Source organism: Lytechinus variegatus, chromosome 11 (genome assembly GCF_018143015.1).
Source record: "Lytechinus variegatus isolate NC3 chromosome 11, Lvar_3.0, whole genome shotgun sequence".
Taxonomy (NCBI): Eukaryota; Metazoa; Echinodermata; class Echinoidea; order Temnopleuroida; family Toxopneustidae; genus Lytechinus; species Lytechinus variegatus.
The window spans coordinates 18,345,310-18,363,612 of record NC_054750.1 but is presented as its reverse complement, the minus strand read 5'-3'; the positions used below and the strand labels follow the sequence as shown (position 1 = coordinate 18,363,612).

At 36.7% G+C, this 18,303-nt stretch overlaps 1 protein-coding gene across 1 annotated transcript; it reads right to left on the bottom strand.

The window, feature by feature from the left end:
- Positions 1 to 2,581: 2,581 nt before the first annotated feature.
- On the bottom strand, positions 2,582 to 17,811 carry LOC121424428 (ureidoglycolate dehydrogenase (NAD(+))-like). Its single transcript, XM_041620115.1, has 9 exons — positions 17,552 to 17,811; positions 16,063 to 16,248; positions 12,365 to 12,426; positions 11,527 to 11,679; positions 10,379 to 10,520; positions 5,739 to 5,863; positions 4,852 to 4,947; positions 3,535 to 3,645; positions 2,582 to 2,861 (listed from the first exon to the last, which is right to left on the bottom strand). Exons 1-9 carry the CDS (start codon positions 17,709 to 17,711, stop codon positions 2,817 to 2,819), a joined length of 1,080 nt encoding a protein of 359 aa, XP_041476049.1. The 5' UTR covers positions 17,712 to 17,811; the 3' UTR covers positions 2,582 to 2,816.
- Between the last annotated feature and the right edge of the window lie 492 nt (positions 17,812 to 18,303).

Below are 18,303 nucleotides of genomic sequence, written 5' to 3'. Positions count from 1 at the left end.
CTGACATTTGTTTGCATTTACCGCTGAATGTTTTTACTTCCATTGTATGTGCCTTGAAAAAAATATTCAAAACATAGTCTTTCATTCACCTTCAATTCATGTCTGTCTTCCAAATACCATGCCACATTATAAAAACCGCAAACTTCATATTTGTTGGATAATAAAGTCATGACATTAATCAATAGATATATCACAGTGGTCTTCTACACAAACTGACTTCCATTATGTTGGAATTTTCTTCCAAACTTTGTATTCAAGCGAACTATCATAACTTCCAAATTTGCTATTATTGGGAAAGGCTGACTTATATTTTTTGTATGAAAAACTTAATTATGTATCAATGTATTTAATCTATGATATATTCAGTTTTGAATAAATGTGGTAAGTGGCAGTACTAATCATTGATCATGATCATTTTCACCAGATACGCTGACAGAAAAGTACCGGTATCAAAGAAAAAAGCTTTTTCATGCATGCTTCAGTACTTACTGTACCTTTTTAGTGTAGGGTGTTAAAAATGGCCTGTGGCAAAGATTAAAGGAATTGACACTTAAAGGACAAGTCCACCCCAACAAAAAGTTGATTTGAATAAAAATAGAAAATTCCAACAAGCATAACACTGAAAATTTCATCAAAATTGGATGTAAAATAAGAGTTATGACGTTTTGAAGTTTTGCTTAATTTCACAAAACGGTTCCTGGTCGGTATGCAAATGAGCAGACTGATGACGTCATCCACTTACTATTTCTTTTGTATTTTATTGTATGAAATATAAAATATTTAAATTTTCTCCTCGTTGTCGAGTGAAACAACGTTTAATTCCTCCCTGAACATGTAGAATTAGCATTGTGTAATACTATATTGCTCAGTCAAGTTGGTCTTTAGTATCAAATCTGCAAAAAAAATGAAATATTGTTTAATTCAAACAATAAAAAACAAAAGAAACAGTGAGTGAAGGACATCATCAACCGTCTCATTTACATGTTACTAGGTTGTGCATATCACTGATTTATGAAAAATAAGGGGAACTTCAAAATGTCATAACTTTCTTATTTTACATCTGATTTTGATGAAATTTTCAGCGTTATGCTAGTTTGATTTTTCTTTATTTATTTAAATCAACACTTTTCTGGGGTGGACTTGACATTTAATTCATTGTAAACTAAGAGGACAGGAGTGAAAAAAGTTCAGTACATCATCTTATAAAACCCCCAAGCTGTTATACCATGAAAGCTGGTCTTCTAATTTTGTCTACAAAATATGATGTACAATTCTTAAGAAAAAGATTGCAAGAAGCAATTAACTAGTATGAGTAACCAGTGCAACTGTAATTAAAAGGTGAAGTATTAAAACAGTTTGATTTTATAATATTACGTTCAATATGTTCTCTTTGTTCACCACGTAGCATGATGATATTGAATTATATTATTTCTACTTTAATTGAATTAATGTTTAACATTATCTAGATTCATGCTTGCTTATTTGCAACATTGCAGAATAGATAATATACTATCTCAGAAATGTTTTAGCCAACCTATTGATGAACCAACCAAACCTTGTTAAAAATATCTCTATTTGATTTACACTTCATATTTCTGAGTGTACAGGCCAAACTAATTTTTTTTTTAGATAAGATTGACCTATCATTGTCATAAATAGTATTATGATTATTAATAATACTGAATTTCATTGTTTTTCAAGCCTTGAATGAAGACCATATGTAGCTTCAGTGATAAAAGCAAGTACTATCTCACCTTATACAATACTATACTAATTTATCGGTCAATAAATATATTTTGGTGATACTGGAACTGAAATGTTAAGATGCGTTTTGTTGCTTTGTATGTTTATGTCTGAAAAGCTTCCATGCATACCAACTCAGTTATAGCTTCATTGATAAAGGCCACACACCTCTAATTAGGTCCAGTCATATTCCAGGACCTGTAGGTAGATTGATATGATAGTCAGCTATTAAAATTCACCATGGGGTTTGAATGGGGGGGATGGTCACCACCCACGCAAGGGACGTATCCCTGCCCCCCCCCCCCCCCCCCCGACGAGTTACAAGTGATCCCTGATGAGCCACAAGTGACCCGCTCCTTTGAACTTTTTTTTTTGCTTGTCAAATGTTTTTCTTGTACAAAATCCTGTATTTGTGGTTGAAGACTTTTTTGTTGTCAATTTTTTTTCTGGTACGAAATCCTGTATTTGTGGTTGAAGACCTTTTTTTTGGTCAAATTTTTTGGCAGACGAATTTGCCCCCCCCCCCTGTGGAAAATGATAGATATGCCACTGGTTTGAATATAACACCAAAGAATGTCCATAACAAACAGTTTAATACTGTAAAATAAAGACTAGTGTAAATGGCTGCCTTCTCACCTCTGATTGGTGTTGTGTTAACACTGCTGTTTGTGCAGCGTATACAGATGAATAATTACAGGTGTGCAGCATGTGTAGTGTAAAAAGAAAGCACCTTGTCAGTGATTTTTAGTGTCAAATTTGCTATTGGCCAATCATATGCATGAATTTCAGTAGCTTATAACAAATAGTGAAAACTACTGGCCACAATCGTCTCATATCCCCCGAGTGTTAGGAAAATGGTGATGCAATCCCGAGACGTAAATGTACACTCGGCAGAAACCAAGAGGTTTGAATACCAATAATCTCAAAGATAATATGCTTGAAGCATGAATACTCGGAGGTCAAAGGTGAGCAATAAAGGTCACTTTGCCTTTGACCTCGCACGATGAGGAAAAGTTCATTGATGTGAGATTTGTGTTTGCTGATGGTGTTGATAGTTGAAGATACCATAGGTGTCATTGTAGCTGGTATTCGCCACCAAGTTTCTTCATTCGATTATTCTAAACAAGCAGAAAAAGAAAAATGTATTTCTTGTCAGGTTGTTTGTCATCATTGTCTTTGAAATGAAATTACAAAGTGTGTTTAAATCGATAACATTCTGAAAGATACATATTTCTCAAGTGATGATCAAGTCCAGTATTTCATAAAATATGTCATGTCCATCAAAATAGGCATGCTTGCTATGTGATTCATTTTTATCTTTGGGAGGAGAGGGGAGCCTCATAAGATGTTCCTGTAAGTATTAAATAAACTCCAATAATCTGCATGAGTGGTGGTTGTAACAACAAACCTATTGGGTAGATACATTGTACATACAGTATGTAGACATGTATATGATTTTTTTTTTTTGGGGGGGTGATCTGCTGTTGTCCATTGAAAAGAATGATGTCATGAATCTTCACTTATGATACTTGTAATCCAGTTTTTATGTTTCTTGTTGCTATGACTGACAAAATGCTGACAATCTTTCAGGTTGTCATTTTTTAAAAGAAATTGTTAATGGTACTTGAAGTACAGTATGCGGATAGTAGCTATTTGAACACGATACAAAAAACAGTCTGTAGCAAAACTTTGCAAACATACTATGATATGCATAACTCTGAAACTTATTTTTAACATCGAACATAATCTTGTGTTATGTATCAAAATCCACATGAAAATTGTTATAATTACCATTTGATGAATAAGATGTTTTGGATACCATAAACCTTTCTCCTTCTCTGCCTGTTGGGAGATATGTCGCCCTCTATCGCCGGGTATCAGCACAGGATTGGATTCATCCACCTGTTGAAAATCATATTGAACATTCAATATGATACAAATCCTCGGAGGTTTCCATATTTTTTTTCGAAAAAAATGTAGCAACATATGTATCAACCCTATCACACTTTGTACGTTTAAACTATTCAATAATTCATCTGCTTAAACATGTGAGTTGAGGTGCACAACCAAGAACCCAATAATCATACTATTCAGACAAAACACTATTCATTCCAATGGTCAAAATATCTGTTTTGCTTATAAATGATATGATTTAAACAAAGCATTGAACTATGCACAAGCAAAACACAAAGCACTATTGTATAATAAGGATGTAGTAGTAGTAGAAATAGTAGTAGTAGTAGTAGTAGTAGTAGTAGTAGTAGTAGTAGTAGTACACTGCAAAAACTCCGGTGTTGATTTATAACCAGCCCTGAACTTATATATGTCCACACCAGAGAAGTGTTAAACAACACAGGTTTTGTTATTAGTCTAACACCACATGGGTGTTTATACAACATCAATTAGTATTAAAACAGCATCGGTTTGATTCCAAACTGGTGTTGGTTCAATACTTCTCTGGTGTGGACATATATAGATTCCGGGCTGGTGTTAAATCAACACCAGTTTTTGCAGTGTAGTAGTAGTGGTGGTGGTGGTGGTAGAAGTGGTAGTGGTCGTAGTGGTAGTAGTAGTAGTACAAGTGGTGGTGGTAGTAGTGGTGGTAGTAGTGGTAGTAGTAGTAGAGGTGGTAGTGGTGGTGGTGGTAGTGGTAGTAGTAGTAGTAGCAGTAGTAGTAGTAGGCCTAGTACAAGTGGTGGTGATAGTAGTGGTGGTAGTAGTGGTAGTGGTGGTGGTGGTGGTAGTAGTAGTGGTAGTAGTAGTAGTAGTGGTGATGATAGTAGTAGTAGTAGTAGTGGTGATGATGGTAGTGGTAGTGGTCGTAGTGGTAGTAGTAGTAGTAGTAGTAGTAGTAGGCCTAGTAGTAGTATTAGTACAAGTGGTGGTGGTAGTGGTGGTACTAGTGGTAGTAGTAGTGGTGGTGGTGGTAGTGGTAGTTGTAGTATTGGTGGTGGTGGTGGTGGTGGTATGTGGTGGTAGTAGTAGTAATAGTATTAGTAGTATTAGTAGAAGTAGTAAGTAGAGTAGTAGTGGTGGTGGTGGTGATGGTGTTAAAATATTTTACACACTATAAACTGTATTTATGATGATCAGTACAATTATACTTACAGGTTCTGCGTTGCGGATATAATCCAGTAGATTTTGCAGTCTCTCGGCGAATCCTCCACCAAAATGATGTGGGTCTATAGCAATGAACGTCTGGCCCTGTCGAAATGAGCGAAAAAATTGATCAATGAATATATCAATGAATGAATTCACGAATGGAAGTATCAATCAACCGGTCAGTCAATGTATGAATGATCAATTCACCGAAACTGTTTAATTGATTGATTAATCCTGCTCACTTCTCCCTCTATCGTTTTCTTCCGGCTTTCTTCCCTTCTTCTCTTCTCTTTTCCTAGCCCTTCTTATCTTTGTATTGTATTTTGTGTATTGTATACATTTATATGTCCACAGGCATATCCCGCAATAAGCATGTGCTTCTTGGGACCTACGCCTTCCTCTGTATAAGTTGTATATATTTATATTCTTTATGGAAATTGATTTCATATGAATTCTTGTTAACAAAAATGAAGAAGTTTTGTAAAATGGAGGAAAACAAATGTTTGTTTGAAATGAAAAATGAAATGAATTATTTAATGAATGAATGAATGAACCAATGAAGTGTAGAAAGAGTTTATAACCAAAAAGACAAATGATGAAATACTTATTATAGAGCTTATATATTGTATGTACATTTTTATTTGGTAAAAAAAAACAAATTCTCCTAGTAAAAGAGAAAGAGGACAAAGAAGAAACAAATTAGACACGAAAATGTAATGATTGGAGGTTATGGATGCAGGATTTTAATTGATTTCACAACTTTTCCAGCATTATTTTGAGAGAAAAAAGAAGTTCATGAGCAATTTACTTTCCGCTGCAATGTGTAACTATCGAAGTGAAAACTATATTTTGGATAACGGAGTTTCTACATTCTATGGAATGAAATTACTCACAAAATCTTTGCCAACATTCACCCCAGACTCATTTCTCCATCCCATGTCTGTAGGAAAGGCCGAACCAGCTAGAACACTCGTTAGAACTTCGACTAATAGAATAAGACCAAAACCTTTGTGACCACCTATGAGAGAAAAAGAAAAGAGAGAGGAGGAGGTGGGGGAGAGAAGAGAAGATACCGGTAAGAAAAAAGAAGAGAGAAAAAAATACTAATCAAATCTTATAATTGGATTACTGTAAACTTTGAATAATTGTTTTTGTCATTGACCTTTGTAAGGGTAAACATGGCAAAAACTATGAAGAAACATAACAAAAACGCACGTTCACACAATCTGTCTCTCCTTCCTTTCAAAAGATTATTTTATTTGGAGCTTAATATTGGTTCGAAAGAGAAGTTTACTCTTCAGCTAATCATTTGTACCTGTAGTTTTGGTCCATTCCCACTGCTACATGTCCCAAATGAAACGAATTGATAAGGGAAAACAGAATAGAATAGAATAGAAATGGTTTATTTGAACAAAAGAAATCATTCGCGGCCCAAAGGCCGAATTACAGATTTTCAGACAAATACAAAAATATACATGAAAATTACAACATAATGAGAAACGGGAATTAAAAACATAATTTGGGGGGGGGGAAATCACATGCCTGGGGTAAATACATACATACGTTATTGGCAAATCAGTCATCATTGTAATACAATCATTTTGTAACCATTTACTATTTGATTCATTATCATAATTAATCTAAGATTTGATTATTATTATTTTTATCATTATTATTGATATCATATTTAACTATCCTTTTATTATTCACATTATCATCATAAAAAATTGAGTATTGCACATAGAGAAACATTGACACTTTGTATTACACTCATAAAAAATAAATGAAAGATGTTCGTTCATAGTTTACCACTGGTTTATATTGTTACGATGTGAGTAGTTATATGTCATAATTACTTGAAAAGTAATGCTGTAATTGTTTAGGAAGGCTAACAGATGTATTTGAATTCTGGAAGACTTGGCAATTAAAACAAAAAAAAAACTCTGTGAGAACTCATACATTAATTGATATATAAAGCGATTAGCAAACGTGCTATAATGCAGTTGATGAAAAAGATTTAAACGACAGAAAGAGAAAAAAAATCTAAGCTTAGTTTGGTGTTGGAAAAGTAATTATCTAAAAGCAAAGTAAACAAAATCTTCAAAAAATTTATGAGAATATTCAGTTATATAGAATTCAATAAGTCAATAAGGTAAGGGATGGCACTTTGTCGAAGTCGTTGAGTCCTACATTTCAATTGTTGCCTGACCCTACTGTTTCTTAGGGTTCTGCCGACATCCTTCGGCTTAGGGATCAGGTGTGATAGTCTTTCATTCTTTTCCAGTTTCTGTGCAAAGGAAAGACATAAATCTTTCCTTCGATCTGCAAGAGACTTTAAGTGGAGTGATTCTAGTGCAGAGTCATATGATGTGAAGCGGGGACCTAGAATAATTCTTACAGTTCTCCTCTGAATTCGTTCTAGGGAGGCAATCTGTTGTTTCGTGAGTCCGCCGTTCCACACAGGGCACGCATATTCCAGGAGGGGTCTTAAGTAGCCAACGTAGATTGTACACAGATCATCCACACAAAGACCGTGGCTCCTCAATATCCTGATCATGTACATTCTCCCATTCGCTCGCTGGAGCATGTAGTCTACATGACACTGCCACTTAAGATCACTTTGAACTCTCACTCCAAGAACTTTAACAGTTTCCAGGGTTTTCAATGACTGGCCATTAATTCTGAACACTGGGGGCTCAGGAGGCGACTTCATGAAACATATTTGCATTGCTTCACATTTGACTGGGTTGAGGGTCATTCCGTTAAGGTGGGACCAATCTTGTAACTTCCGTAAGGCATTGACAGTGAGCTCCGGAGATTCATACGCAAACCTTGTGTTAATGATACTCATATCATCTACATACTTCCAGTGTAATAGATGGTCACTTTCACAAGCATCGTTGATGACAGCAAGGAACAGTATCGGCCCCAACAATGTTCCTTGAGGTACACCAGCGTGAAGTGTAGTCCAATCTGAAACAGAGCCCTTGTAGCGAACACACTGCTTCCGATTGGTTAGAAAATCCATGACCCATTGCACAAGATCAGGAGCTACTCCGTAGGCTATTAACTTCTGTAACGCTATGGTGTGATCAATTCGATCGAATGCCTTACTGAAGTCTGTTAGGATAAGGTCAGATACTGATTTACTTTTCTCTGCATGCAGATACAAAGTGTGCAACATATCTACGAGATAATGACACGTTGAAAGCCCTTTCATGTTCCCGTATTGTTTCCTGTCGAGATGAGGTGCTAGGCTTTTCAGGATCCACTTGACAACAAATCCTTCGAAGACCTTTACAAAGGAATCCGTCAGGGATATTGGCCTTAAATTATCAATTACTGCAGGGGTACTCTTAGGCACAGGTATTACCACTGCCTTTTTCCACACTTCTGGTACGCAGCCTTCGGCTAGTGATGCAGAATATATATCCGAAAGCGGTTCGCTTATTTCACATGCGAATTCTTTTATGATACGAGGAGGCATCGAGTCAGGGCCAACTGCTTTGCTGACATTTATTTTCTTCAGCTGCCTAAACACTTCCCATGGTTCGATTCGTGGAGGAGGTGACGGTGAAGGTAGGTATGAGGGCAGATCTTCCCTTTTCATAGGAGGAACGTCCCTGGCGGTTGAAGTGAACATTTCATTGATCTTATCAGCAATCTGCTTATTGTCGTCAACTCCTGGAACTCGAATGCTAGTATTACTTGACCCCGTATTTGTCATAACTTTAATCTGCTTATACCATTCTGCAGGGTTTGACTTCTTGTGGACTTTGATTCTCTCAACATAGTGATCTTGTTTAGCTTTCTTGATCTCTCTGCTGACACGGTTCCCAATTGCTTTAGACAGAGCTATGTCATTATTGTGGAAAGCTCGCTGACGGTCCTGGATTAATGCTTTAATTGCAGGAGTCATCCAGGGTTTATCACAGCAGTGCATCTTTACAACTCGTGTCGGTAAGAAACGATCAATCATACCATTCATCATTTTGTAGAACAAGTCAGTCTTTTCATTGACAGATGATGTCTCGAGGACCGGAGACCAATCACAGCCCGTGATAAAAGATCCAAATTCTCGTAGTCTTGAATCTGGCAATGGTCTTGTGATTCTCTTCACTACTTTATTATGATGGTTACATGGTATGCTAGGTGTCCAGAGAATAGCATTGTGATCACTTGCACCAAGAGGGCATGTGATCAGCGGTTCTTGGTATTGGACAGAAAAGTTCGTTATGATTTTGTCCAAGGTTCTGTCTTCTCTTGTTGGTTTATTCACCACCTGCTTGAATCTTCTATCCCGCAGGAGTGGGGACAAGTCTAGTTGGTTAAAGTCTCCCATCACAGCAACACCAGCATCAGGATAACTGCTGAGGATTTGGTCTATGGTATCCTGAAGATGATCAACCAAGGTGTTAGCAAAGGGGCTGTTAGGTGGATAGTAGACAACAGCTACAACAATTTGAGAGATCGAGCGTGGGAGCCGTTCTGGTCTGATTTTCACCCAAAGGACTTCCAGATCATTAGGCACATCAACCAAGAATCGTTCAGGTTTTAGGTGATTTTTCACATAGAGTCCAACTCCACCTCCTTGTCTGTCACGCCTTGAATTCGTAAAAAGCACGAAGTTAGGTAGAGATACTAGATTTAGTGGCATGTCCGTATGAAACCAGGTTTCAGAAATTGCTGCCACTCCTATATTCTCCTGGGACGTAACCACTTGCAATTCATCTAGCTTGTTGTTCAGAGATCTGGCATTGCACAAATAGAATTTAGGTAGGTTCGGTGTCCTGCGTTCAGAATTCTTACATGTGCCATTCTGGTCAATGATACTGTAGTAGCTTAAGGTCCTTGGTCGAATAACAATAGGAGGATCGATCTGCTTTCGAAGATACGAGGTAACAATCTGTATTGGCCGGTGAGTCTTTCTTCCTGCGCGACGACCTCGTTTGCGGGCACATCCAAGAGTCTGTATAATGGAAAACACGTCTTGGTCCAAACGAGGTCTAGGTTTGGGTAAGTTTCGAAACTTTAAAAGTTCCTCTCGTGAATAGCAAATCGACCTATTGTCCGGAGAGTGGCTATTGTCCATGGCCATGGCATTCACGGACACAACAATGCCGGCTAAAAAAATCAATATCATGGGTCCGAACCATCCGAACGCCGTGTTGCAAACGTTGTTAGCGTGTTGACGAATGCTTGTTATGTTACTGTACATTCTGGGTATACTCACGACATCGACACAGTATGAATGTAATGTCAGCAGAAAATTGATATAGAGTCACAAAACTTTCACAAATATGATAGTTACTATCCATATAGTCCAACGAACATCAATGTATGATCCAAAATTAAAAATCCACACAAAATAGACAAAAACGCAGAAAAAAATGTAACGGTGATACGAGAATCTAAAAAAGCGGTGCTAGCTGCTTAACAGCGCCCTCTAAAAAAATTACCCAAACTTTCAAAATAGCATCAGATCACTTGGAACACTGGCATATAGAATGAACTCAGTTCATACATGTCATACCTGTAGCAGTACTAATTCCTCCAATAGGCAAGAGAGCTCCATTGTTCAGGATACTAGCGCCATCTGTAGTTGATTTACCGTCTTGGTCAACTCCCCAACCCTCGGGGATTGTACCGTCTCCATCCTTAGTCTTTTCCATAACCTTAACTCGAAAAAAGGAAAATACATTACCGAGGCCTTAACAGTTATTTTGCTCTTTAACTCATTCTATTTAATTCATAATACAAAAATATACTATTGTGTTCAACTGAAGATATAATGGCGCGCTACAGGAGGTAGGATTGGTTACATTGTATGATCTTTCAAGTAGTAGAAAAGGGGGTGGAAAAAAGGGAAAGCGGGGAAATTTTTCGTTGGAAATTTTGTTGAAAAAGACTAGACATAATCAGAAGACGAGAGGTATGTTTTAACATTGCACATTTTAGTTTGATACCTCAATCACAAAAAATGGTCAAGAAATAACCAAGTTCTTTACCTTCGAAACAATACTTGTATTTCCATAATTTCATTAAACGCGTGTTCACTGGTTTCCCTTCGAAGCTATCGCACGGTTAAAAAGAGCCTTTAAAGGAGTGTCGAGGAAGTCTGAAAGCTGCCCTGTAAAACCTCTTCGTTTTATGAAATTATTGAAATTCAAGCCTTATTTCAAATGAACGGAACTTTTTTTTTTTTCTTGACCATTTTCTGTAATTAAGGTATCAAATCAAAGAGCAGATATTGAACTTTTTAAAAATCCGATTTTATTTTTGAAACCCAGATACCGCCCGCCAAGTGAATTTTTGGTACCCTTTCTTAAAATTGTTTTTGCTCACTCATGCGTGAACTAAGAATGATCTAACTTGATTCAGTTGAAAGATGAGACCCTAAGCTTTACAATGGTTTGTCATTTGTCTATTTTATTTGTGGTTAAAATATGATAAATCATCGATAAATCTAGGTTTCGTTTTTTGTGGGACGCACCGTATAGGTTGAGCCATGGAGAAGTTGCGTGCTTCGGAACTGAAGCAAAAAGGGAAAAGTAAGAAATAAAAGTATTTTCTTAACATCCTAAAGGTTATAAATGGTTTATTCCTTTTCATTATTATCATGAAGCTTGATTAATCTTTATTTGGTTTATTTAAAAAAAAACTTTGCAATCAAAGACTAACCTTCCTCATCGCGGATACTGTTAGCGCAGAATCAAAGAGTAGGTAGTCTCCGTTCAGACCCGCTGCTGCCAGACAAATCGGGTTGGTTCCCAAAACTCGCTGTTTAGAGCCAGTCGCTGCAGTGCCGGGATATGTGTTGGAAATACACAGGCCCTGAAAATGTACAGATTTTAAAGTAAAAACAAGGAATAATTGCTCTTTGTGGTTAGCAGGAATTTATAAAACTGACCAAACGAAACCGACTCGAAAACAACCAATGTTATGTCAGTGAAATAAATCTTAGTAGCTTTCGTTGTTGAGGGCCCCTTTTCATAAAGACAAACGCATGGTTTCTATAACATTTACCATCAGCCAATCAGATTGAATTATTTCAGTAGCTTTTAACTGCTAAATTGCAAATTTGTTATTATAATAAGTTTCATGAAACTGGTTAAACTATGTTTCACGGGTGTGATTGGGATATCATTATGTATCCAAAGGAACTGTTGCTGCGCTAGCGCCTTGGGCGTCTCATGATTATTATTATTAATATTATTATTAGTAGTAGTATTATTATTATTAGAAGTATTATTATTATTATTTATTATTATTATTATTTATTATTATTATTATCATTATTATTATCATTATTACTATAATAATAATAATAGCCAATTTTTATAAAGCGCTTTTCCCAGAATGGCCAAAAGCGCGTTACAGCATATTATTATTTAAAAAAATGGATATATATAATATATAATATGATATATTATTCATAATTATTATTATCATTATCATCATTATTACTATTATTATTACTATCATTCATGTGTTGATTCTTATTTCAAATTATACTTACGATCATACCTTCTTTCACTGCTTTCATACAGTACCATCCTAAGGCTCCAAGATGGTATGAACCTAGGAGGGGTGAGTGAGGGGGAGCGGGTGGAGGAAAGAGGGAGGGTTGCATGAAGCAAGTGAATGTGGAGTGCGAGAATATATACAATTTTTTTAATATACAATTCTTTATTTCATTTCCATTCAAACATAATACAAAGTTTTATGTATTGGACGGAGTAAACGGATATAACTTATCAGATTAACATAAACTATTACTGGCGTAGTGCCCAAAACAAAATGATAGAACATGACAAAGCATGTGGGATAATATTAATGGAAACTTACGAACGAGCTAAGCGAGGGACAAAGAACTTTATCAGTTTAAAATGAAGATCTCATTTTGTGATGGATTATGACACAAGGCAAAAGCAAGTTTGTGTCTCGCCCACTTATGAAAATAACCAGAAATATCGTGATTTGCGAGGGCACGCAAGAGAAATATATCGAAACTTCATTGTGAAATATCTGGGATGGAATAACACTTATCATAAGAGCCTTGCACATAAATTTTAATGTTGACCTGAAAATGACCTTTGACCTTACCATGTGACCTCCGACTGCAGCATAACATGCAGGTCCCCCAAGTCCATCTACCATCCAAGTTTGGTTGAAAAGTGACTTACGGTGCAGAGTTAGGTGTCATAAGAGAGTCTTGCATGTAAACTTTAACGTTGACCTGAAAATGACCTTTGACCTTACCATGTGACCTCCGACTGCAGCATAACATGCAGGTCCCCCAAGTCCATCTACCATCCAAGTTTGGTGGAAATGCGACTTACGGTTGCGGAGTTAGGTGTCATAAGAGAGTCTTGCAGGTAAACTTTAACGTTGACCTGAAAATGACCTTTGACCTTACCATGTGACCTCCGACTGCAGCATAACATGCAGGTCCCCTAAGTCCATCTACCATCCAAGTTTGGTTGAAAAGCGACTTACGGTTGCGGAGTTAGGTGTCATAAGAGAGTCTTGCATGTAAACTTTAACGTTGACCTGAAAATGACCTTTGACCTTACCATGTGACCTCCGACTGCAGCATAACATGCAGGTCCCCCAAGTCCATCTACCATACAAGTTTGGTTGAAAAGCGACTTACAGTTGCGGAGTTAGGTGTCATACGAGAGTCTTGCATGTAAACTTTAACGTTGACCTGAAAATGACCTTTGACCTTACCATGTGACCTCCGACTGCAGCATAACATGCAGGTCCCCCAAGTCCATCTACCATCCAAGTTTGGTTGAAAAGCGACTTACGGTTGCGGAGTTAGGTGTCATAAGAGAGTCTTGCATGTAAACTTTAACGTTGACCTGAAAATGACCTTTGACCCTACCATGTGACCTCAGACTGCAGCATAACATGCAGGTCCCCCAAGTCCATCTACCATCCAAGTTTGGTTGAAAAGCGACTTACGGTTGCGGAGTTAGATGTCATTACAGGTTTGTGACGGACGGACGACATTTGGATCCCTAAGTCTCGCCTTCACCATTGGTGGGCGAGACAGTAATATATCAAGAATATGTAATCACATTTTACCATTTTAATTTTCGTTTCTTTCCTTTTCTTCTTTTTCTTTTTTTTCCGGGGGGGGTGGGTAGTTGTGGATTTTTCATGTGGGTCCACGGCCCTGGGAAGCGGGGGTGATGCCTTTGTTACTTTCCACAGGCAGCACCCCCTGGAAATCTAAATACCAGGGCCCGTCTTACAAAGAGTTAAGAGTTACGATTGATTTAATCAATCGTAACTCTATGGAAATCCATCAGTGTCATAATTTTTTCTACAGGAAATTTGCAAAATGTCCTTTGTAAAAGAAGAACACACCAAATCATCAAGAAATCTATGAAATTATAAGTATACATCATATCAAGAATATTTTTTGTTGTTGAAAAAACGTGCATTTTATATGTTGACATTGCTGGTCGTCCATAGTTGCGATTGATCATCATTTTCACTTTTTAAATGTCTCTCATTCGTGTATTTCAAACGTTATCAAAAATACATGCTTTTGATATGTAATTCCCAAAACAAATTTCTTCATGGAAATAATAACTTGAATTGAATTAAATTGCATTGCATTGAATTGGATTTGAATGGAGAAAACCACTTCATCTAACACTTTAAACTCATTCATAATTCCTTGTGTAATTTCATGGACATTTTGAGGTAAAATATTGTTTTTTTTTTATTACCCCGGATAACACAAAACGACTTAAAATGCTTTTTGATTAATGAATTTGGCAAACCAACCCCTTACAAAATTTTCAGAGACAACCTTTCTAAATTGGCAGTGACATCATTTTTCGTAATATACTACTCGAAAAATAACGTCCAATGGGAAAATCAAATTCCTCTGCGTACATAGTGTAAAGTTGTACACATCAATTCAGAGTGTAATCATGCTAATGAGTCCACATGCGTCATGGTCTTATTTTTTTTATCAATGTTTGGTTTTTATCTAAAATGATTTTATCTACAAGCCTATAATTACTTTAATTACAAATTAACTTGATGATTAACAGTTTATTATACTTTTACCGAATGTTCCATCTAATTTGGTAGTTTAACTATATAACTGTAACATTATGTTAATCTGCCCTGCTTGCGTCAGTAATGTGACCATGTCCAGGGGGGTGTTTCATCAACATTTTTGTCCGACAAGTTGTCAGATCTGACATCTTTCTCTGACTCTGATTGGCTGTGAGGCACTGTTACTATGGTAACTGTCGGATAAAATGGGACTTGTCGGATAAAACGTCCGACAAGTCCTTTCATGAAACGCTCCCCAGGGGGGCGTTTCATGAAAGGACTTGTCGGACGTTTTATCCGACAAGTCCAATTTTATCCGACAGTTACCATAGTAACGGTACTTCTCAGCCAATCAACATCAGAGAAAGATGTCAGGGGCCCGTTGCAGAAAGAGTTGCAATCAATCGCAACTCTAAAAATCATGCGCAACTTGATTTTCAACCAATCAGCAGCGCGCATTTGGGACTTGCGATTGATTTTTTGGCTTGCGTTTAAACGCAACTCTTTCTGCAACGGACCCCAGATCTGACAACTTGTCGGATGAAAATTTTGATGAAACACTCCCCTGGACTCTCTTTTATTCTGTAAATATATATGTATTGTCATTCTTACACTGTTCCTTTATTGCTTTTCACACAATAAAGTGATGCAAACAATAGTAATTCCAATACATTGACTTAATTTTACAAAACACTATACAGCATTGTTAGATTGGTAAATTGTTTTTTTTTACAAAATATTATAGTATCATTATGATTGATACAACGTTTGATTGGTAAATTATATGTAAAAACTGTGGTGTTAAAAGTGACACCAATTGGTGTTAATAGAGGACCACACCCTGAGGTGTTAAAATAACACCCTAGAGATTGAACATAACACCAAAGAGTGTAAATGTAACAACCATAGGTGTTGTGATAACACCTATAGGTGTAAAACTAACACCACCAATTTAACACCGGTGTAAAATAACTGGTGTGGTCCTCTATGTACACCGGTTAACACCACAGTTTTTGCTGTGATACATTATCGTTTGCTTCTTACTTTATTAACAGAGTATAGTGGTTAAATTCTACTAATTTTTTCTGATCACGGTTAACCTTCCCCAGAGCGTTACCCGAGGGAGTTGCATACCTTTCGCCGTGACCCATCCTATACCATTTTTAGATGCTTTCTCGATGGCTTTCTTCATCGCGAAGTTACCTACGACGGCCCCTAGGCACCCCTGTCCATCTATCCATGCTGACCCTTCAGTCTCGTTCAGAATAACGGGTTCAGAGTCCACCAACGTGCCCTCGGAGATATTTGCTAAAATTATCTCTAAATGTTAGAAAAGAAAAAAACTAATTGTCATTGAAACTCACTCAGTTGGCAATTCATATGTTTATATTGAATAGAGCAAACATTCGTAATTCCGAAACTTCGTTAGTCCGAAAACGTAATTCCGAAGGTTCGTTAGTCCGAAAACGAAATAACGAACCTTATTTTGTTTTTGGACTAACGAACCTTATTTCGTTTTCGGATTAACGAACCTCCGGAACAACGAACCTTATTTCGTTTTCGAATTAACGAACCTTCGGAACATCGAACCCTATTTCGTTTTCGGATTATCGAACCTTCGGAATAACGCCACAAATGTTCTGATTAACGAACCCTTTTACGTGTTCGGATTAACGAACATCGAGGTATAGGCAATTTACGTGTTTCGGAATTACGAACCTTCGGAATAAAGAACCTTTGGAATTACGAACCTTCGGAATTACGAAGTGTAACCATTGAATAGTTAGTGACTAACACCTTTATTCATAGAAAAGCGCTGGTGATAAAACGACAAGTCATTCAAAAGGGTCACAATTCCTAAAAATCATATCGCAATGCGACTCCAATACCAAATTCAAGATGAAGATCAGCTGGACAGTTCATTTGTACGACCTCTATGATAATGACAATCAACGTGCTTTATATCGGTGTATAATAATGTTATGGCTTATAATCTACAAGAATTAGATTATAAGCCAAATAACCTTTCATTTTATACCCCCAACAAAATGTGACGGGACCGTGTAAAGGTAAGAAGCTAAAATTGATAATGAAAATTTTATGTTAATCTTAGTGAACAAATATTTTGTATTAAAATTTACTCTAACTCTTGGGAGGTTTGTTATGGCTTATAATCTCAAATATTATATTATAACCCAAAATAACCTTTCATTTTATACCCCAACAAAATGTGACGGAACCGTGTAAAGGTAAGAAGCTAAAATTGATAATAAAATGTGTTTATTACACAATTTTATGTTAATCTTATTGAGGAAATATTTTGTATTAAAATTTACTCTAACTCTTGGGAGGTTTGTTACAGCATAGTTTGGATTAATTTGTGAAAAGGCCTATCAACCAATATTCTGGTATATTCATTTTTTTTTAACTTATTCGTCGGTTAGCACATATTCATCAACGTATTGGGTTTTTTGACCAGTTATTTTTTTAACAGGGTATATTGTTTCAGAAATTCTAGATAAATTCAAATAAATTTCATTTTGTTTTCATTAAGAAATGTTCATATTTATCCTTATATTTATAAATATTTATATGTTTATTTGGATTAAAAAGGTATACTCACGTAATAATGAAAGACCATGAGAGGCCTTGCCTCTGCAGTCGGCATCCAGAAGTACTTCAGCTTGTAATTCACCATGGCTAGCCTTCAATCCAGATAACACTATAGCATCCTTGATGAACTTTCTGACATTGTCAAAACTTAAAAACACCCTGTCTTCCATTTTACTATTACACTGTTATGCTGCCATGACAGAACGTTTACGATTTGCTACAGTTGTTAGGGGAACGTCGTATATGTATGGTGGAAAGCAAAATAGCGCACCTTTCGTGCAGTGTGCGTGTTTTTTTTTGTGAGTGCAACTGTTATCTGATGTATTTCTTTATGCTCAAAAGGATGACAAAGGGTTGTACTTCACACTCTATTGATTGGACTTGGTACTTGGACTTTGATTTTCTGTTCGTATCTAGTTATGGCTTAATAAAGTGGACCCAATATGAATAGGATCGACGTCGTTGATTAATGTAAATATATAAATATATATATATGTGTGTGTGTGTGTGTGTGAGAGAGAGAGTGTGTGTGTGCATGTGTGTATGAAATTGTTTAAAATAATTGGGGGCATATCGATATGTTTGCCCTATTTTTTCACTAGGGGTGATCGCCCCGGGTGGACGTTTCTGTTCCATGATGTCTGCATGTTTTGTTTTTTTTTGGGGGGGGTGTTACATTAAGATGCCAATTCTCTCCCAAGACCCCATCGGTTCCGCAGCCCCTCAGTATTGAATGCAGGGCAAAGTGATGTTCCATTCAAC

What these genes read in the sequence shown, in the direction of transcription:
- LOC121424428 (XM_041620115.1), bottom strand. Translation starts at nt 17,711, where the DNA reads ATGGAAGACAGGGTGTTTTTAAGTTTTGACAATGTCAGAAAGTTCATC. An exon ending in CAGTATCCGCGATGAGGAAG is followed by an intron (nt 10,521 to 11,526) that starts GTTAGTCTTTGA and finishes TTTCGAGTTAAG; the next exon opens with GTTATGGAAAAGACTAAGGA. An exon ending in AGGAATTAGTACTGCTACAG is followed by an intron (nt 5,864 to 10,378) that starts GTATGACATGTA and finishes TTTCTCTCATAG; the next exon opens with GTGGTCACAAAGGTTTTGGT.